Source organism: Atta cephalotes, assembly GCF_000143395.1.
Source record: "Atta cephalotes unplaced genomic scaffold scaffold00003, whole genome shotgun sequence".
Classification (NCBI taxonomy): Eukaryota; Metazoa; Arthropoda; class Insecta; order Hymenoptera; family Formicidae; genus Atta; species Atta cephalotes.
Window position 1 is genome coordinate 4,882,397 of NW_012130067.1, and position 22,883 is coordinate 4,905,279.

The following is a 22,883-nucleotide window of genomic DNA, read 5'->3' on the forward strand; positions in this document are numbered from 1 at the left end:
TTACGTTAGTTCGTTCCGTTCCGTTCGTTCGTCGTAACTAAATAATACGTACGTCGTTCGTTCGGTTCGTCGTAAATAAGTATATATTATATATATACGTCGTCGCGCGCTCTCTCTCTCTCTCTCTCTCTCTCTCTCTCTCTCTCTCTCTCTCTCGCAATTAGCTCTGATTGATACCTTTGGCCGATTATTTCTGTTGGAAAAATTTTCAAAATTATCGACAATTTATTCCATCGTCCTTTTACACGCACGTGGTACTTTCGAATTGCGACGCACCGATTATCTCGCGTTTGCGATTCATTCACGTTTGCAACCCATCAAGCTCAGTCGACCGTCACGATCATTCTTGCGCATTTTTTTAATCCCCTAGCATCCCCTACGCTCCAGTCCCGTATCGCTCGTATTTCACAAATATCGGATCGCACGCGGGCCGTAAAGTATTCCCAAAATTCCCGGCGTTTAAACGGCAGGGCGTGCAAGCATTTTGCAAAATTTATTTTCGCGAGAATCGACGAGCGCGACGACGACGGCGACGGCGACAACGGCAACAACGGGGCGCAATTTACTTGCTCGCAAGGCACGAGCGAATAATTCGCGGGCGATTGGCGACGAAACGACAGCGATGGGCTACGAGTAATCGATTTTTCGTGTCCGGTGGGATAAAATGGTAATTATTTCGTATAATCGTGAACGGCAGAATAATTTAATAATACCATAGAACGTGCCAAATTTAACCATGCTTACTCGCACAGCCGACTACCGATGTACAAAACGCGAAACATTAACGGAATTGAAACGAATGATTTTTGTGCGATTGCTGCTCGTATATCTTTTGCTTCGTTGCTTTCTTTTTAATAATTTGTTTTAGCTTTCAAGTCTGATCTTTTATTGGATATTTAACGGGCTGTGTACTGAGTTGACCGACTTAAGAATATACGCTATGGTCTGAATTAAGCGGTAAGTGATAAACAGAATGCACAACATCGAGAAATATTTCTGATTGAAAATAGATGAATCAGTAGCTTCTGATTATATCGATTAAAATTCTGATTACCACTACTTATTGTTAGGTAATTTGATATAGCGCAAGTAATTTGGGACAGCATGTATTTTTGTTAAATTTAATCATGATATCTAATCCATGAGTCTATAAAGGAAGTTTAAATTTTCTTTAATGATTCATGGATAAGTGCCACGATTAAATTTAACAAAAGTACATGCTGTCCCAGTCATCTACATTTGCGATACTCTTTTTGAAATAAAACTTGTCTATCAATAGTAACATGTGCTAAATTACCTAAAGTTATCATTAAGTCTCTGTGATAAGACGGAGGTACTGAAAATTTGGAAATAATAAGGAAAAAGAATATTTATTGTTAGTTCATTTATTATCGTTGGTGCGAACGCGACTTCCAAGAAAAATAAAAACCAATTGTAACGTAAACAAAACGAGAAACTCGAGTGAGACATTGCTTCTATAGTATCGCAATCTATTTTTATAATGACCAAACAAAATGTATAATTATAAATGGAAATTGGACCAATAAATAGTTCATAAATTGCACAACCACTGAAGCTAGAAATAATACTACAAATTACATTGATTATAAATTTAATTGAAAGTTCGATAAACTGAATCGGTGCGCAGTTTTTTTATAGAAAAAAATGTATTTATAAATTTGCATGTTGAATATTATTAAACATTAAAATCTGTTTCGACTGAAAATAAGATTCTTTTTCTTATTCGAGATATATTAGAGATCATAAATTTGGACTAAGCAATGAATGCTAGCGAAGTGAAATGTGATACATGAAACATGTTGCATTTTAAAGTATCAAATATTCCTTACATTTTTGATATACTATATATATTTTTTTAAATTTATCCTAATTAATAAAAATATCAATATGATCAATATTTGAGTTGACATTTTTGACACTCATTTGTAATATGTTTATTTTCATCAGCAAAAAGGTGCGGAATTGAATTTGAATAACTAATTTGAGAACTATCATCAGTTATTCTCGATTTAATGCAAAAATAGCATCGTTCGTATTAACTCATTCACTTTCAAAGCTCTTTTTATAAAAATTGAAAATGCATTCGACAGTGTGCTCTTGTCCTCGAATCGACCGATGTGAAAACTAAAATTTGTGAATTCCTCGGTGAGAATAAATGCGCGCAGTGTTAAAATAAACAGGTGCGGGGAGAAGTTGGCAAGGGACGAGCGCATATTTTTATACGCCCGGGGAAAATATCCGGGTGCGAACAGCGAACCATTTTCTGGCCATTTTTCTGAGGTATCCGGCGTGGCGGACCGTGCTGTATTTGTTTTCCGCACGTAACGAGTTTCGTATATAGACGAGGTCGTTATTTGCACGCGCGATTCGTTACATACTAATTTTGATGTCGAACGTGTGAACTATACAAAACGACAGGTTTTATGCAATGAATTTTATTGAAATAAAACTGAAGTTTTACAGTAGTTAAGTGGTTGACAGAAACTATCAGAATCTCGATAAATTCGGACTACTACTGCAAGAACTAAAATATCTAAAAGTAGAAGAAATTTGGTATCTAATTGAAATCAATTTGGTATCTAATTCTTGTAATCTAATAATAAGTAAGCCTTTTTAAGAATAAGTGTATTATCTCTGCAAAAAAAAATGAAATTGGATAATTTCCGTAAAAAAATAAATCTATATATAAGAAACAATTCAACAAACTCAATATTTAATATATTCAATAATACAATTTTATAATTTAAATGAAAATTTTCTCATTTCATCATGATTATTTATTTAAAATATGCACTTCTTATTACATAGCGACAATTTTGAACCATATTCAAAATTATTGTATTACTTTCACACAAATACAATATGTGTAGAAAATCTATAATTTTTTATATTTGTTTTATTTGATTAAAAACTAATTTGCAATACAGCATTATATTTTAATATTATTGGGAAAATTTACGTCTATATGTTATTGGGAAAAGTAATATCGCTAATTCGAACTGGATTTCATGTGTACAATCTGATAGTTTCTGGGAAAGAACTTTGCGATTCAATATTACTTCGCGGATGTTTGATGTACGGCGAAATTGATAGCCAATCGAGCGAATGAACGGGAAGACTCGCGTAAGTTCGAAAGATTCACATCCCCCAGTCAGGCAAAATGCTAATCGTAAACACAGGAAGAAGAATGAGGAATCGCGGAGGGGTGATATCACGCGCCACCGATGAAATCGAACGAGAAAGGTCTCCGAAAGCTTCGAGAAAGCGTCAGCTCGCCTGTCTCGCACGATTTCATCCGCGCCGAAATAGCCGCGTAACTGTGGCGTCGTCTACAAATCGAACGATACGGGCATCTTGGAATTCCTAAACGTGAGCCAATAAAAACTTTTCCAATTGACTTCCCCCGGCTTAATTCACTGGAACCGATCGTAAGTAGTGAGGCGGGTTGTATGGCTAGCAGAAGGTTGCTCGACGACGACGACAACGACAACGATGGCGGCAGTCGATGACTAAGAGAAGGAAAAGGAAAAATGAAAGCAGAAAGAGAAAAAGGGGTAGCATGACACGCCGTCTCAGAAGGGCGAGCGAGGGTTGCGAGCGAGGGCTGTGATCCAAAGTTCGCATTCGTCTGCGATCGCGGAACTCTGATTTCAATTTAGATCACTAGCGGGATCTGCGCGACCTGATTCGGCTTCTTTCAACAGCTCTTTCCATTTCGAGGCCCGGTTTTATTAGTCTCGTTCAATGGAACACTTTGTATACCAGCGGTGCGGCTTATACGAGTCAGTCGCAGTCGGAATTGCGAGGTCGATCGAGGAATATGGATGAGATTTGGAGAACACGGTATATCTCGATTCCTGAATGGACGATAGTGTAAAAGTGTTAGTCAAAAGATCAAGCAACGTTGATTTATTTGTAGTATGATGGGTATTCATCGAAAATAATTTTTTTTTATTCATCAGCGTGAGAAAAATATTTTGCTTTAAAGATTTATTAATGTTATTGTATAATGTGAATTCTGAACCACAGTACTCAATACAACTAAGAGTACACAGTTCAGAAATAAAAGAATAAGTCATTAAAGTACAAATCGACAATGTAAAAAGACGAGAGCGATAAAGAAGAAGAACGCTTTGGGAAAATACGGCTACCAGGATACGATTTATCGGCGGCCCAAAAAGGAAAAAAAGTCTTTGTAGAATAGATAGTGACGAGGGTTCGTTGTCGTGGCGGAGAGCAGATTGGAAAGAGAAAGGAAGGTGAGAGACAGAAAGAGAGATGACGATGGCAGAGGGGAATCGGATATCGGCGTAGTTCCGTAAAGTTTCGATAAGTCGGTCCCGAAGCGTTTACTTCCTAGTGAGCACGAGTGCCGAGCATAGGATGGAAGACTGAAGGAAGTCTAGACTTTGGAAGATCAAAAGGCATCGTCAGCCTGGAAATAACGCGGCTCTGGTGTCTGACTTCGCAGTCGTTAAGTTTCCGGAGAATCCTCTCCTCTCTATCCTTTGCTTCTTTCTTCCTATCAAGTTTTATCTTCTTTCGTGTTACTCTGTTTCAACCTGATCGTTTCCCTTCTTGTGCGTAACTAGTTCTACAAATCAAATGATCGTTGTGTTCAATCCTTTGAATACTGTAGATGCATATATGTGTAAAACATTCATTTTGGTTACAGATAGAATTTGTTGTATTCTATAACATACATCATTAACATATATCATTCCTTTACTTCAAAAGTGACACAATTTAAAAAATTAAGTTTTCCAAAAAATTATTGATTAATATAATAATATCAGTAAAAAGAATATATTCTCAAAAATGATTAAGGCTTGATTGCATCAACTTTAATTTTAAGTGAGGCTTAAAACTTTCTTCCTGTCTCTCTATTGGCTTTAAAAAAAATAGATTTTAAGCTTTGTTTAAAGTCAAAGTAACGTTGGTGTAATCGGACCTAAATGTCATTTTTTTGTTATTTTCATTTCTTTAAAAAACTTTTTCTGTTGTAATTTTTGATTATATCCTGCAAAATTATAACAACTTTAGAATTCTTAAAAATGACATAATTCGAAATGTCACCAACAATTTATATTTACCTCCATTAATTAAAATAATTAAATTCAAAATGAAGCAATTTCTTCTTCAAACTTCGATCGCCAAAACCGTCTTAACTTTAATATTTTCTTTTATAAGCCATTAACTAAGTCGTAGGTCTTAAACCATAAGAAATTGACCAATCATAGTCGATTATTCCTCCCGCATTTAACTGTGATTGGTCAATTTCTTATGGCTTAAGACTTAAAGCTTAGGTAATGGCTTATTGTAGAGAATCCCATAAATGTTTTTTGTAAAAGATTTCCTTTTTTACAAAAACAACACAATTGAAAATATATCATTTTTATAAAAGGAATTATGACCTCTTTAAAAATCTTGAAAATAACACAATTAAGTAAAAATAACACCATTATTTAACACTTTGTTTGTTAAATACGGTTGAACTTAACTTCAAACTGTGAAGTTAAGTTATTGTTTATTTTTGATGATCGAGTAATCTTTACTCTGAAACTCAGTCATGATAATAATTCAAAAATTATATTTTTTTTAATTGTGTCACTTTTGAAATAACAGGACGATACATGCACTTTTTTTCTAATTCTCTAATTTATCTATGAAAAAAATAATATTTTAATGGAAATATTGGGTTGTCCGGAAAGTTCGTGCCAATTTTGAATGAAAATTGAAACGCAGAAGATTTAAATTTTAGTATACATTTATTAAATTATATAGATTAGTCGGCACGAACTTTCCGGACAGCCCAATAATACCATAATGAGAAAAACACAAATATTTCCGAAAGTCTCATTTCAGCTATATATTTAATATTTTAAGTAGAACATGAAAAAGAATTCCGACTACAACGTTTGCTTGTCAATAAATCTGGTCACACAAAATACTCGCGCAATTTTGAACTCAAAAAGTCAAATCAAATACGTTTGATCTTTTGACATTCGACTGAGCATCGATACAGCAATAGTAATATCAATCTTATTATTTAAAAAAATTACTGTAATTGCTATTCTCTAATTGAAGCAAAAATTTTTTTTCTTTAATTAAAACAAAACAACAAAGAACAAACCTCATCTATTGATTTAGCGCAATAATTTCGGACAATCATTTCGCACAGCGATATCTTTGCAAAAAACGCAATTCTTCGAAGAAGAGAAACGAGCGTGCGCATAATATGAATGAACACCAATACGCCCTTTCATTTTTACTCCATTTCTTGTAGGAAATTTTCCATGAGATCAAAGCACGTGACGGAAACTTTGATGCGATTATACGTCCGTGTGTAAGAATCAATTGCATCCTTTTCTTGCGAGGTGAAACGGAGGTGGTGAAGCTACATTCTCGCTCGACTGTCCGCAGAGGAGAAGAAAACGCCTGTGCGCATTCTTGAGCCGCGCTCGTATTAGGATTCTATTAACCTATTTTTCCCGTCTATTGCGCGCGCGCGGGTGGAACCACAAAAGGGAACGTTAATGACATTTCTTTTTATCCCAGCCGTGACCGAGGCGGCTCGGAAAAATAGCTTTGTTTCGCCGCGAGCAAGCCCGAGCAACAGCGCAGATTGCATTCCCCGCGGAGCAAGGAAGCACGAAGGCAGAAGTGCCGATTGTTTCTTTACGACGATGTTGAGTAATCGCGAAGAAAACTTTTGCCTTGCAACAACTTCTTTCCTTCGCCACCGTGCGCGCTTCGAGAAACTCCCGAGTACGGATACGAATACGTACAAGTGAAATTTCATTGCAGATCTGACAATTGTCCCGATTCCAGCTGTGTGCCGCGCCATGTCATAAGTACATCTCGACAATCGTCCTGTTTCTTGTGCAATATTTCAAAGAACAACGAAAGTTTTTTACAGCCGTAGAAATTCTTTTATTACGTACAAGCCATTAAAAGGATATATTCATTACTCCAGTTTTATTGCTGCATTTCACAGTGTCTTTTATGCTTTACATGCTTTACACAGTTTCGATTTGCAATTTTAATAGATTGGAAATATAATTGCTCGATTTGTACGCTTTATATAGGTATGTTTTTCTATTTTTTTTTTAATCAAGCATTAAGCGATCGGTTGTGCTTTCAATACGCGTATATTTCTACCTAATATCGTAGATTTCATTACGCAAATGATATTACACTCGTATAAATGTGTACGACATTTATTAATATCAATTGCCTCGAATGGCTGAAGTTATTATCGTGTCGATTTAATATTGAAACAGCGATGTTATACTCGCACAGATGTCCGCGGAATCGCGTAAATCGCAGAAATTATCACATTTATATGCATCGGTATCAAACAATACCGCAGAGAATGCATGATTGATCGTACAATTATCATCCGGTAGATACACCCTACTGTAATATTTGGCTCTTGCAATTTAATCAAGCAGCAGCATCGTAAAATTTCCGTCTTCAATTTGGAAAATTAAAGCAAGTGGAAGTAATCCGCATTCTTATTTATTCATGATCAATATATTTAGCTATTTTTAGCTTGATCTTTATGCTGAATCTATAAAGGGACAAGACGGTGTATTCCAATAGAGTCGGGAAGTCGGAGTTCCGGAATGGAAGAAGACAGGGCAAAAAGAAGAAGGAAAATGGCTTTCAATATCCCGTAAAAGGAATCGCAAAAATTCGGATATTAGCTCGCTTCATGTCGATGGTAATCATATGTGAGGAGTCGTCGGTCTACAAGGGCTGCGAGAGCGGCAAGAGCAACCACCATGTGGGAGGGAGAGAGCTGGAAAGGACGACGAGCGAGACGGCGCGGCGGGCCCGGCTTGCCTTTGAGGTCCTGCCAAAGAACATTCCATACGAAAATAAAACAAATAAATCGCGTGCTTCAGACGTTTACGTAATGGGAAACGAAATAGGATGTTGATGCGACGACTTGTTTCTCGCGCCATGCCCCGACTACCACTTTCACTGTTGCAAATGTACAGCGGCAACGGCACTTTCGCCGCCTGCGATTTGTTCACCAGGTTCACCTGCGTGTGCGAGAACGCACATATATTGCGTTAGGCAAGGCGCAAGCTTCAAATGCGATACGCGTCTCGCGTTGGTCCGTCTTGCTAAAAGAAAAAACCAGGCGTACCACAAGGAAAAATATCCAATCTACTCCTGTCGGTCAAAGGGAAAGTATCTCGAGCAAAAAGATCAGCAGAATGACGTGAATGCGGTAAACGTCGAAGTAGACGAGCCAAGAGCACGAAAGAGAGGAGAAGAATTTCACGTCGAACTTACGCTAAAAACGTCTCTTAGTCACCTTCTTCGGCCGCCTAGTAGTTTCAGTTTGTTGCACGTAATTTGTTACATGCCCTGATGTATTCGAGTATGCTCGAGTAAACGCTCATCGAGACAAGTAATTGATAAATTATTATTATTATTATTATTATTATTATTATTATTAATTGATCGCGATACAATGATGAATTATTATTATGGGGATGGGGATAATATTGTCACATAGACAAATACAGATTCACAAATTAAAAGTAATGCTAATTAAATTTTTAATAATTCTATTCTTTAATAATTATTTTATAATAATTTAAATTTTAACTCAGAAATAATCACATGATATTTTTACATCCCAATGGCAAAAAAATATAAATTGTAATTAAATATTTTATACTATACATATATATTATTTAATATCTTTCATTTTTAATAAGTATTCTTTATGAACCTTTAAATATGCAATTCCTTTGAAAACTGGCAAAAAAGCGTTATATTAATTAAAATTTTTATTTTTATTTTTTTTAGAAATATCATCACAATATGAGCTTAATGTATTGTATTTATTCCATTTAATATTTATTTAGTTTCTATTTATTGTTTTCAGAAAATTATAATTAAATTCATATTCATATTTGTTCCCAAATACTAATAAATCGGAAAATAATTAATAATAATAATATACAATATGATGTTATTAACAATAATTTTAATTGGAGTGTAAAAATGATCATTTACGTGAAAAACATCAAATAATTACTCTGGGGTTAATATTAATCTCTCCGCCTTATTATAGTTTTATTCACCGTGCGAATATTCTTATGAATATTCACCTCCGGTATTCTCACTACGTCGTACATTAATGACAAACGCGTTCGATAAAAAAGCTCTAAGTACTCTCTAGCGCACATCAGAGGGTGCATTTAGGTAACTTTTTCTCGTTGTTCTATCCGAAGCACCTGCGTGCACAGATCGTTACGAAATTGCACGCTGTGCTCATGCAGGTTTAAAAGCTCACCCGTCGCGCGCGTTTGCGGCCCGGACTTGTTTCTTGATACCCGCAGATGCTTTTCGGTGGATTTACAGCCGACAGTACGTACGTAGGCAAGTGCTCCGGTACCACCGGCTAAGGCTTTGCCCGGATGGGAGTTTATGGAGGAGAGGAGTCAGGGAAGAAGAGAGAGAGAGAGAGAGAGAGAAAGAAGAGTCCTGGAGGCAGGAGGCAGGAGGCAGCGATAAAACCAGCACCACGGAGGCGCGTCGGTCGGGATGTTTTTAAAACTTACTCCTCCATCCGCACCGACACACCCACACTATTAAGAAGTGCATACCTCTCTTACCGGAGATCCTCTCTTTCTCCACAATTTCTCCTTCGCTCTCCTTCCTTCCTTGCTTTCTCACGTTGTCTTCTTTTTCTTCTCTGGCGAACGGCCTGTAAAGTCTGCTGTGTACTACGTCTTTTGGTCTCACCCTGACAAGAATACACGTCACGCTCGAACAACTCACTCTCTGCACTCTTCCTATATCTCTCCTACCGCCTTACTTCCTTCCTACCATTTGCGCCACGTTTCTTTTTCGTTTTCATTTAAGCCAACTAGACGAGAGCCTGGATTCACCACGCCTGGAGCGTTTCGCGATTTCGTAGGGAGGTGATTCGCGAGCGGAACCCCGAAGTCGTTCGCGCGGATTTAAATATCTGAAAACGGCAGGAAAAACGCCCTTTTCGCCACACGTTTAGTAAGCCCTGTTTCCTTTTTCTTTTCCCCCGCGTTGGTCTCTCACACTAGAGCGTCAATCTCCTATCAGACGGGTCCCGGCCTCCATCGTCTTACCGTTAAAAGCCGGGCTTCTTTTCTCTCCTACTCCCAATCTCGTCTCCGCTTCCTCCACTTTTTGCCGTCTGAAAGCCCGATAGACTTACAGCGCTGGGCTGTACGCTTATCTCCGAGTTGCGTGCGAGTATACATGCGAGCTTACCGGTATAGAACAGGTTGAATTTAGAACGAAGTTTGAAAGGAAACTATTAGTTTGACGTTTTGCAGTATTGTATTTCATAAAATCTTCTATATATTGCTCCATGGGTTAATCTTATATAATATTTTTTATAAACCCGTGATTCTGCTTAACATATAATAGCGATTTTATTTCATAAACTGCAGGTCAAGTAGAAATATTTACATTGAGAAAAATTTTTGATTGCATGAAAATTTCAATTACAAAATTTTGATTTGTCATTCATTTTCAACTAGAATTCCAATTAATGCAATTAGACTCTTTGTTTCATAGTGATAGTTTGCATAAATGTTACAAGAAATTTTCAATTATGAAAATATAATGAACACGTTTAACAGAATGTTATTATTTTTCAACTATGGAAAAGTTTCTTCTCTGAGATACGACTATATTACTTTGAATGTAAAAAAATATAATCCAATTAGCTTGAAGAAAAACTTTCAGCAATAAATATTCTACTAAACACGTGACACAATGTGTCACAATTAATTATTAATCTCTCTGCGTGTCACGAATTAGCACAATTAAATCGAGACAAATATTTTGTGAAATATTTAACGAGCGCCACCCTTTCAATTTGAAATACCCAAAAACGTGTTTCGTTGGTGAAGTATCTCTTAACTAAAATTTGATCCGTATTTACCTGAGTTATAGTGGCAGCGCGGCGTAGCTCAACTTTCGCGAATCCCTTTAAGCTACGTATACACAGTTAATAGATCAGACCGCGCGATAATCGGATCCGCTGCGTTGGTGCGGCAATAACACCGTTCTCCCCAATCCGAGGGAAGCTCTCATTTTTCGGCGGGCGTCTTTAATTAAGATCTTCCGTGGAAATTTCCCTGGCGTATTCAGCGGGGGACTCATCGAAAGCGCCCGCAATTCCTCGATAAACCGCGTTGAAAGGAAACTCGTTAAAACCAATCTGCCAGGGATCGACTCGATCGTTTTGCACCATTCGTCTGCAGCAAGCGGGAAAAGGAACGAAGGGTGAAGCCCAAAATCGGGTAAGGGATCGCTAAAGAATAAAGCAAGAGAAAAAGACAGTGCGAAGGGCGCTTAGAAAAAGTCTCTAAAAAGCGACGAGGTTTCGATGTCGCTTTTTAGATATCGTGCTTTAAATGGCGAATCTTATTTCTGATTACATCAGCGCTTGATCAAGAAAGAAGAGGAGGCGATCTAATTAAAAACTTTTAGAAACCTCAATCAATCGATCCTCGCAACTAACGTGTTTCTCGACATAAGCGAACAGATGAATTAAAATTAAGAATGCAGGGAAAAGTTGGATAAGACTTGTTCATCTTTTTTGATCTACTGAGATGTTAATGGAGAGAAAAGAGCAAATAGAGAGCAAAGAAAAACAAGTTATGAAAGAAAAAACAACAGAAAGAGTAAGGAAGAAAGAGAGAGAGAGAGAGAGAGAGAGAGAGAGAGAGAGAGACAGAAAATGAAAATGAAAACGAGTTGATGGAAGCAACTACCAGACGTAGAAAGTGAACGTGGCAGGGTCGGTTGGAATGGGAGGATAGATAATTAGACAAGAAACAGGCCTGCTCCAGCATCTACCCTCACTTCTCGCAACCTGGCACTACTTGCTTCATCCGATCTCCTTCCCCGCGTTCGAGCCCGTATCCCTTTTAATTAAATATAAGCGTCGGTCTATCCCTGTTTCTCAAACCGAGTCGTCCGCCTACTACCCCTCATATACATCCTTTAGTAGTGTTCTCATAGACTCCACATACCTGTCTTTGCGATGTGAGCCAGCAGACGTGAGCCTTTAAATAATAATAATATTCAATGTCAATTTTGATACACGTTATATAATCATTTTTAATGTAAAATGATACTTTTTCAAAATTTCCATAAACTAATTATTAGATTCTTTTAATGTATATTTTGCCTTTCTTCCATTTTTATATGACTGCATATTTAAATATGCTCCTATTAAAAGTCGATGTTCGATGAGAAAATTAAATGAGGTTGAAGTAAAAAAATATTTTAATTTTTATTAAATTTTATGTATTTTTATTTATGAAAAACTGTAAACGCATGATATTTTAATAACTGCATATATTATAAGTAAATCGTGCAAACCCTTCTACAATTACATAATACTTTTGTTGATATACACGATTGGATCATTTGTGTCATGTGCATTTTTATTTAAAATGCTAAAAGTAGACCTGACTAATAATGATCTCTATTTTTCCTTTTTTTTTTAATATAATCTTACCTAACTTTTTGAAAATGTTAAAGTACATATGCAAGAATTGCTTAATAATTTTTGTATTTTTGGAAAAGTGATGAAAATTAACTCAGACACAAACATTCATCGTGTAAAGAAAGATCATTGTGTGTATCATAAATACATGTATGTATATATAATCTTAATTATATGTATCTTATCTTAATTATATGTATGTGTTCCATTTCTGTCAGTATTGATCTTTCATCTATTAGTCTTCTTTTCTAAGTTATTGATTACTATTGACGATAAATGTCTTTGAAGTAGTTACTTATAATATTGTAGTGTGATTTAAAGTTTCGCTTCGAATTATCGGCGACTTGGTAGTAATTACCTTGAAAGCATCTTGTGAAATCTTGAATTCTCGATCAACATCGCCACTTCCCGGCCTTTCTAAGCCGAACAATTGTCCGTTCTCCTGTTTTGTTATCAAACTCGACTCTATAGAATTGTCATTTGCTTTCTCAACAAACGTATCATTAAGATCAATTTGTTTTACGGAATCGACAGCAAAGCCATTACTAAAACCAGATTCCTGAGTAGCATTTATCAAATAATTGTTCAAACTTTGTGACGATACAGATGAATTTATTCTTGAAATATCTTTACTATTAACAAAGTATGGTTTGATACGGACTCTTCGCCGTTGTCTGTCAAAATTAAAATCTGTTTGCGACTGGCTACGCGATATTTTAGCTTGATTCATATCTGGAGATATCAGGTAATAATCATTGTTTTGTTTAATGTGTTTGTTATCGTATCTGTTTCTATATTGCTGATGTTTTCCAGTTTTATTTTCATTTTCTGCATAAAAAGGTGACAATAACGCGTCGTGAAGATTAAAATTAGCATTTTTATGATTTACATCGCGATTATTCCAAGAAAATCCAGCGGTTTCCATATTATCTATCGAAGGAGATAGTCGATGCCCATCTACGTTATCTGTCGATGACTCGAGAAAATTTTCGATTGATTGTCTATGCGTGTTTAAGGAATCAAAAACTCTACGAAATATTTGTTGATAAGTTTGCCTTTCATCCTTAGACATCGTATTATTTGAGTATGTCTCTTGAGCCTTCACGAACTGTGGCGATATTGGTTGATCTGAAAAAAGAGAAATTGCAGAAAGCGCAGTAGTCGTCGGATAATTCGCTGGCACCACGTGAACCAAATGCTTTTGACCTTTTTGATCGGTTCCTAGGATCAATCTCGGTGCCAATTGATTCACTTCTTCCGCTAGTTTTTTCACGGGTCTCGACCGAGATCGATGTCGAGGTCTCATATTCTCGAGTTCGTGCTTCCGCTCGGATGATTCCTCTTTCTCGATCTTCTCAATATTCACAGACTCTTGAACGATAGTGTGGTTATCCTCTTGTGATACCGTGTCCTGATTGGCGCTCGAATCTCGTTCTGTTAACCGCCAGGAATTCATCGATCGATGATGGTGCTCGGAAAAACTGTTTTCAAGACCAGGCGGGAGATTTTTCGGATCACTGTCGTCCTGCGTTCTAATCGTCGAGATTGACGTAGATTCCTCTTGTGGTGTCACGTAAACGTAGTAATTCGGCCAGAGATTACTGGCGTGGAAATGATTGCTCGTTTGCGGCATTATTGTCAACTGGAGATCATGTCGCGTCGAGATGGAATTTGGCGGTTGCTTGATCCTCCGTAGAATCCACGTGAATACGGGATTCCTCTGAACTGCGCATGGCTCGCAGTCGACGCATCCATCCTGACATAGTATCCAGTGGCCATTCAGCAAATGATAAACGTTTCCACGCGATAGAATGACATTCTTGTCGTCGTCCGAGTAAGCGACCGGCCCGCCGTAGTAGGAAGCATCCAACGGACGCTTGTAGGGTGCATTGGTATCCAGTGGCGACGGGCTGACCGATTTGAGGATAATCTCGCGTAGCATGTATTCCCAGGGTGGCACGAGATGCCACGAAAGTGGCGGTATCACGGGATTGTACCGCTGTCCGAATGGAATACCGTGACCCAGAGTAAACAGAAGAAACTGAAAGGAGATTCAAGTTATGATCATCATAGATGTTTGCAAGGCGAATAATGAACATTTATAGCATGGTACATCAATATTCGTTCAAGCTAAATCAAAACATTTTCCTTTGGGATTATGAAATTATTCAATCAACAGAATTAATCCTACTTTCGGTCAAAGCCGATTTTAGTGTTTAATAATACTAAATACAAACTTTTGCAAACATATTATACAATTTGTCGGACTTGAAACGCAATTGCAAACTAAAGCTGAAATTAATATTCCAAATTATGTTGATCGTCCATTAAATATGATGCTATAAGCATTTTAACAATCTGTAAATGATTTATTACACAAAAAAAGATATTACTTCAGCCAAGATTTAATTATTACGATAAACATTTTTACACGTATTGGTATGACGTATTTCATGGACGTCCAAGAAAGTCAGAAATTCCAGGTTTAAAGATTTAGTCTATAAAGTAAGGTTTAGCTAAAGTAATATTTTTTGCAATAACAAGTTGTTAAGATGCTTTTGCATATTTATGCCGAGACGAATTATTGTCACTACGACGATGAATTATGTAGACTTGAGTAGAGTTAGTTCTAGTATAGTTCTTGTAATTATTTTCTTTACCAATATTAAATATATTTGTCATTTTCTTACTTTAAAAAAAAGTAGTCCTTGCTCTTTCGCCTTCCGATTCATTCCCGCTTTGAATAACCCATCCCCACTGCCCATGCGAGGCTAAGCAGTCGATTTAAGTTGAGAGAGAATTTGCGGTAATTCAAGTAGCTACCGACTTCGAGTATCAGAGTAAAATCATTGGCTGTCGACTTGTGATAACAGAAAAACAACGAAGTTGTGCCGTCGGTCGAAACTACGATCACAGATTTGGCTATTTAATGAACAATCAATATCTAATAATCTAATATTAATTTCAGCTTCAATTTGCGATTACATTTCAAATCCGACAAACTGTATTGGCGCGCAATTTATAAAACTAAAATAATACACTTGTAAAAATTTGCATTTAGTATTATTGAGTATTAAGATCTGCTTTGACCAAAAATAGGATTATTTTTATTAATTGATTTATTCTTATCAGACTAATTTCAATTTTAATAATAATTGTATATAAAATTATTATTTAATTCATTTTAAATGCATGTCTTGAAGTGTCTTTTGCATCAAAATGATCGTGGATTGCAATTGAATCGAATTCTGGAAATGGAGTCTCTCTCTTATGCTGAATATATATAAATAGAATATTGCAATTTATTGATTTATGTTTCTACCAATATAAATTAATTTTAATCTCGGTTTAATTTACTCTTTATCCTTTTTTAATAAAATTAGAAAAAAGATAAAAAATAAATTAAACTACATTAAGTAAAGTTAATCTACATTGAAACGGACAATAGGCAGTTATATAGAGGATGAAAGTCGAAATTAAATCTGCCGCGGACAGGCAAACGATAGAGAAACGTCAATATTTGAGAAGAATGTAACAGATTAATAATGTTGGATGTAAAACGATGTCTTAAAATTGGATCGTTCACACTCACCGTCATCACAGCGTACTTTTCCTTGGATGTATACATCATTTCAGAACTGCGATCGTTTTCGCACTGACGAGATGGTCGAAGAAATCGTGGAAGAAGACAGAAAGAACTGTCACTCACCTGACAGATGAGCAAATCATAAGGATGACGTTACCGTTATGTTATTGAATACCGAGATGTCCAGCTAGATATTACCCATCAAGAATGTTGATATTATTCATGATTAAACATTTGTTAGGAGATCAAATAACGTAACTCAAACAGCACTAATGCTGGCTTTATCGTAAGTAATTCGAGAATACTGTATGCAGCTATATATGTAACGATTATTATTGCTGAATCATTCGCGAAACGATACTTAAAATATATGGAATCGTTTTCATATTTCTCGAAAAAAAAAAAACGTGAAGAGAAAATAGATCTCTTCTTAGAAATACATTTTTTCGATTTATCCTGACTTGTACGTCAGAAAAAAATCTAACTTAGCTATTTCAAGATTACTTTTATATAGCTGCTGCAGAAAAGCTCTTTGACAGATAGAGAGATATGTATTTATAGTCAAAAGTACAACGCTATTTAATTCTATTAGTTTTTGAATTTTTTGGATATTTCGAATCTGATATGACTTATTCCCTCTATTATATTATAGTTCGTGTATAAATCGGTTAGAAAGTACGACAATTTTAATTTATTCCCGCGATACGGGAGGATTCATCATCGTCGCAGAATAGATGTATGAGCGTATAAATACACTATCGAGTTGACGTTGATCGTATCGGTCTAACGGAAACGTTCGAGAATATCATATCCGGGAGCTCGATAAAATATATACCTATATATGATTCGATGTAATCTCTGCGGTAGTGTAGCCTAGCTTGATTCTATTTCACGTTTTGGTCTATCGACCACGTGCAGTTAGATAAACCGAGCCTGTTTGTGGAGAAACGACGCGGTGAATTACTGTTTCATTAACCCATCGTATCGATATTTGATCAACAATGGAGATTATTGAAAAATATACCTAGATTGCACATTGTATTTTATTTATTATTCTACAATGTTTTTATTATATATAAAATATATGTTATTCGGAGAATTATTTGTTTGATAGTGATAGTTGTGCATACACAATTTGAAATTATTATAAATGCACATTTAAAATATTTAAAAATGCATCAAAATTAATAATATGTATTAAATAACGCTGTTTGAATATTTATTCTTAAACTTTATTTTTAACAAGAGAGTTATACTTTTTAATTATGCATTAAACGTATTATTTTATTTGCATAAAAGATGCATAAAAGACGCGTAAAGGAATAATAAACAGATTCGTTGAGTCTTTGAAACTTTTAATGAATAAAAAGAAAGTATGGATAATACAAATATTTTCTATAAGGGCACGCTACTTGTCAATGATATTTGTGGCGCCAACTGTGAAGATACAGACATAACTTCACCTCCCTTGGTCTATCGGATAAGAGATGAATACAGGAACAAGAGCAACTAATTTTCAAAATTGACAATTCAATAAATATTTTTTACCATAACCGCGTTTGTGTTTGACAATCAAGAAGTTAAATGTAATTGATGTGATCCTCATGTAATTCCCAAAAAAAATCGGCACTCGCATTTAAAATGGCTGCGAAAACTGCCCAAATGCCAGAAGCATTTAATATGCCAACAGCAGCTAATAACAATGCCAGTCTGCAAATTTCTCTTCCTCAAATGCTCGATCTTGCTCTCGGAGCACCAGAAGTAAAATAATAGTAAAACTATTATCATTATCGTTTTGCAGATAAAGCGATTAATAAAATTATTGATTTCAGATTGGCGCGGTTAATTTTAATATTCTTCATCATTTTCTCCATATCTTGTTGCAACAAATAAATTTGCAGGCTGCCACAGTTGAATTTCATGGTGAAAACGCAGATCGTATTAAAGTAAGAAAAATAATACGTCGAGTAATTGAAAAAAGAAAAGTGGTAATTCTTTTCCTTATGTGAGAGCTATTGCAGAGGATGATAACATCTGCGACGACGAAACCAGAAGTAATACATCGAGTTCGAAGAGACGATGGTGAAGACGCTGATATACTTACAGAAGGTACAATACTCATGATTCCTCTTTTGAATTCCTGTATTTATTTAATTAATTATAAATTATTAAAATGGATTGATTTGATTCAGATATTCAAGTGCCTACAGAAATAGTTTTTAGAGTGAAGGAAGATGTAAAACCACAAATAGATTTTGAAGAAGTCCCTGAAGCTCAGATGGTTGTATCTGTCGTAAATAATTCTACTCTAACGGTATCACAGTTTAAAGAGCTCGAACAATCTGTATGTAGAATAAATCATTTTTAGAATTTATATTATATACGATAGCAATATAATTCACTAATAATTTAATCAATAGGTAAAACAGTTGCAAGATCGGTATCAAGTTTTGGAAGACTTGTCTACGTCTCCGGAAATCGAACGTTTAAAAGATCGAATTGCAGATCCTGCCGCGGATATATGGCAATTTATTAACATCAATAAAAGATTGGACGCTAATGAACAAGGTATCGATAAGGTATACTGTTTGCTAATCTCGTAAACATCTCGCGTATGATATTTACATTTCTCTGTATCTCTAATAATTTAATAAAAATAAAAAATAAAAAGTTAATCCTGAAAATATTAAAATAGTTAAACTTTATTTTAGTAATTTATTAAATTATTATTATAGCTTACAGCGATGGTAGATGTGATCAAAGGTGATACTGGCATAGTAACAGCAGATACATCTTTGATTAATACAAGATTGGATGAACTCGAAGATAAGGTCTTCAAGATGGAGCAATGGCTTACCAATTTGCAAGCAGTTATCGATATGTTAACCGAAGATGTAGCCGCGGCAACTGCTGATATAATAGCAAAAGAAAAAGAAGCAATAAAAGTAAAAGAAGAAGAAGAAGAAATAGAAGCAGAAGCAATAGAAACCAAAGATGTTGTGAAACTAGAAAAGAAAGAAAAAGAAGAAATTGGGGAAGAAGTACCTAAAATTCGTAGAGTAACACCTGAAAAGCTCGCTGTTCAAGTAGGACTTATGAGTAATAAGTTTAATGATTTTGTATAAAAATTAGTCTAATCTCAAAGGCATTGTTACTTAAGTCATTTATAAATCAATCCAGTCGTTATTTTTTTAACATATTAGAGAGCTTAGCTGATTAGAAAATACGTATATTTAGATGGTAATGCTATAGAAGAAATACGCCAAGATGTCACTGCATTAAAAACGGACATAGTTCATATACAACAGGAACTGCAAGATCTTAATGAAAGAGTTGCACGTATGTTGACAATGTATATTCACATTTATTTTATTTTATTATATATTATATTTGAATATATATTTGAATATGAGAACTAAAATGTCAACAACGATTGTCGCTACGCCAGTAGTATCAGCGGCACAAGAAATTGTTAGAGAACCGATTAAAGATCAGCAACAAATAATCGAAGTTACTGATGTTACAAACATGGAGCAATGCTTGGAAGCTGTGAAAACTGTAGAAGCAGTCCACGGCGAAGCCTTGAACGATGTTACCCAACGCATAATTGTATTGGAATCAGAATTTGGACATTTGTTAGAAAAACTAAATAGTATACAAGAGACTGAAAAGACAGATATCGCTGAGATTAACAATCTTATTATAAAAATGCAAAAAATTGAAACGGATATGGAGGACATCGGAGAAACAATGAGCAAATTATTCGAAGATAAAGAAAAAAAAGAAGTGGATATTAACGTACGAGCTTTTAATAATAACATAAGATTAATTAAAACATTCCTCATTTTTTTTGCGTTAAATAATATTCAAATCTGAGTTATATAAGAGCAGCTTGTTTTTTCACTATTTATTTAAGCTGTCTTATTTATTATATTTATAATAATGTGAATTTTTTGACAGACATTACTGGAACAAATTGAAATTTTAAAAACCGTTAAAGCAAATAAAGAGGAGATCGAAGATGCTTTGGCTGACAAAGCGGATACTAAAACTGTGAATAGAAAGGTAAAAGGAATTGTTAAGTTTATTGACCTATTTATCTTATTGATACAGATTGAAATATTAGAAAAATTATTATAGGTATCGCACGATCAATTTGATGCTGCTTGCGATGATCTCGCTCGTGGTCTCGAGGAAGCAATCGATAAATTGACAAAGCAAGAATCGATTTGGCAACAAGCGCTCGATGAAGTGCAGAATGAAATTGCGACCAAGATGGATAAAGTCGAGATAACGTCACTGAAAGATTTTGTGGATGACAAATTAAAATCGCTTCAAGAAAAATTGAAGATTATGATTGAAGCAAGACGAGAAATAGAGGCTGCAGGAACGAAGAAGCTGCTTAAGTAAACATTTTAGGCTTGCAAATAACTTCAATGCGACTTGACTTCTTTTTTATCCAGAGATGTTCAATGTATATCGTGCGACAAGGATGTTGTAATGAAGACAGAAGAGGTCGATAGATTTCGACAAGAGCCATTTCCTTGCACTATCAGCATGAAACCCTATCTCACATATGAGTTGGATCAAGTTAGAAAACAACAGAAAAGATTGCCTTACAGCAGAAATCTGATCCAATTTGAGGCAGCAGTGCAAGAGGAGGCAAAGAAGATGAAAACAAAGGAGGAGACGCTTGCGAAGAGTCCCAGGTAACCAGTTTTACAATATTTTATACCATCTCGGAATCTCGAGAAAATATTACATTTTGAAAAACAAATATTACAAGCTGATATTGATTAATATTAATGAAGCATGAATCTTTTTTCAAAATTACAATTATAGACTTAACGCCTTCCAGAATTTTTAAACAGCTTAATGACAAATTATTATCTTAAGTTTGATAAGTCTGATGTATATTAGAGATCATCTCTGTAATCGATACTGCGGTGGGAGTCACACAGTCACGACTCCTCAGCAAAGAGTCATGCGGACGGGTCATTTTCTTTCTCAATGGGGACCTGAGACGATACAATTGACGGACGGTTTGATAAAAGGAAAAGACGGTCAAATGTATCGCAGTCGGCCCATATCGGGTAAAATGGATATCTGCGGTCCAAGTTGTTGGGAAGGTCAATTTATCGAGGAAACTGATCTCTCGGTGAATGTCAACTATTCATCATAAGTAATTCACATACTTTCATTGATAAAGTATATTATTCACTCTCACAATTCTCTCAGGAATGTTCGATGTCCCATAAACCTGTTTCACTATTCCAACGAAATAGCGCTGGAAATCGTGAGTAAATAATACAATACATTATGTTTAAAGAGTTTACACAGGTATTTGATGAAGGTTATTGTATAATTAAATTGAATTCAATATATTTGTTAAATATATTAAAAATGTAGAATTAAATATGCTACATACATTAAAAATTAAATATGTTTAAATACATTAAAATTAAATATATTTAAATACATTATGTAATTATTACAATTATTGTTGTTATTACGTGAACTGTACATTTTTTTTTGCCGCGAATTACAGGAAAACGAAATTTAAGGAAAAAAGATCGATAATCGAAATATCAAACTCGAGAGAAAAATCAGTATATTATATGCATTTCGTTATTGAACGTTTAAAAAATTTAAAAGAAATTCAAGCTCTTCATGTAATTTCAATATATATATATATATATATATGTGTGTGTGTGTGTGTGTGTGTGTGTGTGTGTGTGTGTGTGTTGCAATATATTTAAATATATTACATGTTTGACACATAGACAGAAGCGAGTCAAGTGATATCTTCACAGAAAAATAACCGTCACTTCAGCTGAATCTGAAGATGAGACTACCATGTATGAAACTAAGAAGATAAAGAAATAGAATAAATAAAATAAAATATACGTAATACAAAGAAAATTTATACAATTCAATTTAATATTTTTATATCTTCTTCGATACACATTTTATATCTTCTTATATATAACCTTGTAAAATCTTTTGTATAAAATTTTTTTCTTTCCTCCTGTAAGACGATTTTCTTGGATTATTAAAATAAAAAGATGACGAAACTCCAACTGAAATTATAATCAAACTGAAGTTATTAATTGTTTTATTATTAAGAGAAATTTCCAGAGTACACAAGACTACCTAGTGAAGTCGATTTGGAACATTGATGGTCTGCTTGCTAAAACAAAAATATTGGATCGCACTTCACGTTTACGCCCGAGACTGTATTAGAATATTGCACATCGCCATCTAAGATCCCTTTTTACGTAAAGGGCGTGCACAGCGCTTAAGATATTTTATTGAACTCATTCCGCTTTTGCTCGATCTTATTTTATGTATCCTACAAACGAGAGCTATGCGCGCTAGTATAATCATTTATAATAATATATATTTATATATTACGTAATCTAAATGCTACTTCATATAAATTTCAAGGTACAGGAAGTATCTACAAGTTAGTGTCTACCATACAATTTACGTACTGCCTTTCGATAAATAGTATTACTCTACGTGTACGGAATATAGAATTACTAAAGGTTACAGCTCTATGAATTCGCGATTAAATTAACGACGCACGAAAATTTCATTACCATATTCAATGTAATAAATATAATAGAAGAAATAAATATGTATAGATTATAGTGTCGATGATCGGGCTATAGAGATAATATAATGTCTTAAACATTAACATATATGGATATGCATTATCGATTACAGTTAATAATACTGGCA

The 22,883-nt window shown here is 35.0% G+C and overlaps 2 protein-coding genes across 2 annotated transcripts; one reads left to right on the forward strand and one right to left on the reverse strand.

Annotated features, from left to right (window-relative positions):
• Window positions 1-12,848: 12,848 nt before the first annotated feature.
• On the reverse strand, window positions 12,849-16,181 carry LOC105625756. The gene is made up of 2 exons (XM_012207076.1): window positions 16,146-16,181; window positions 12,849-14,594 (listed from the first exon to the last, which is right to left on the reverse strand). Exons 1-2 carry the CDS (start codon window positions 16,179-16,181, stop codon window positions 12,849-12,851), a joined length of 1,782 nt encoding a protein of 593 aa, XP_012062466.1.
• Window positions 16,182-17,870: 1,689 nt separating this feature from the next.
• LOC105625757 (glutamine-rich protein 2-like) lies at window positions 17,871-21,321 on the forward strand. Its single transcript, XM_012207077.1, has 12 exons — window positions 17,871-17,900; window positions 17,972-18,085; window positions 18,161-18,248; window positions 18,332-18,483; window positions 18,560-18,718; window positions 18,875-19,238; window positions 19,395-19,478; window positions 19,618-19,937; window positions 20,100-20,204; window positions 20,280-20,545; window positions 20,603-20,848; window positions 21,060-21,321. Exons 1-12 carry the CDS (start codon window positions 17,871-17,873, stop codon window positions 21,319-21,321), a joined length of 2,190 nt encoding a protein of 729 aa, XP_012062467.1.
• Window positions 21,322-22,883: the final 1,562 nt, after the last annotated feature.

Bases quoted from the DNA above. Each gene is read 5' to 3' on its own strand.
- LOC105625756 (XM_012207076.1), bottom strand. From the start codon at position 16,181: ATGTATACATCCAAGGAAAAGTACGCTGTGATGACG. The intron at 14,595-16,145 runs GTGAGTGTGAAC...ATCTCCTTTCAG, and splicing joins AAAAGTACGCTGTGATGACG to TTTCTTCTGTTTACTCTGGG.
- LOC105625757 (XM_012207077.1), top strand. From the start codon at position 17,871: ATGCTCGATCTTGCTCTCGGAGCACCAGAA. The intron at 19,938-20,099 runs GTACGAGCTTTT...ATTTTTTGACAG, and splicing joins AAAAAGAAGTGGATATTAAC to ACATTACTGGAACAAATTGA. The intron at 20,546-20,602 runs GTAAACATTTTA...TTTTTTATCCAG, and splicing joins GGAACGAAGAAGCTGCTTAA to AGATGTTCAATGTATATCGT.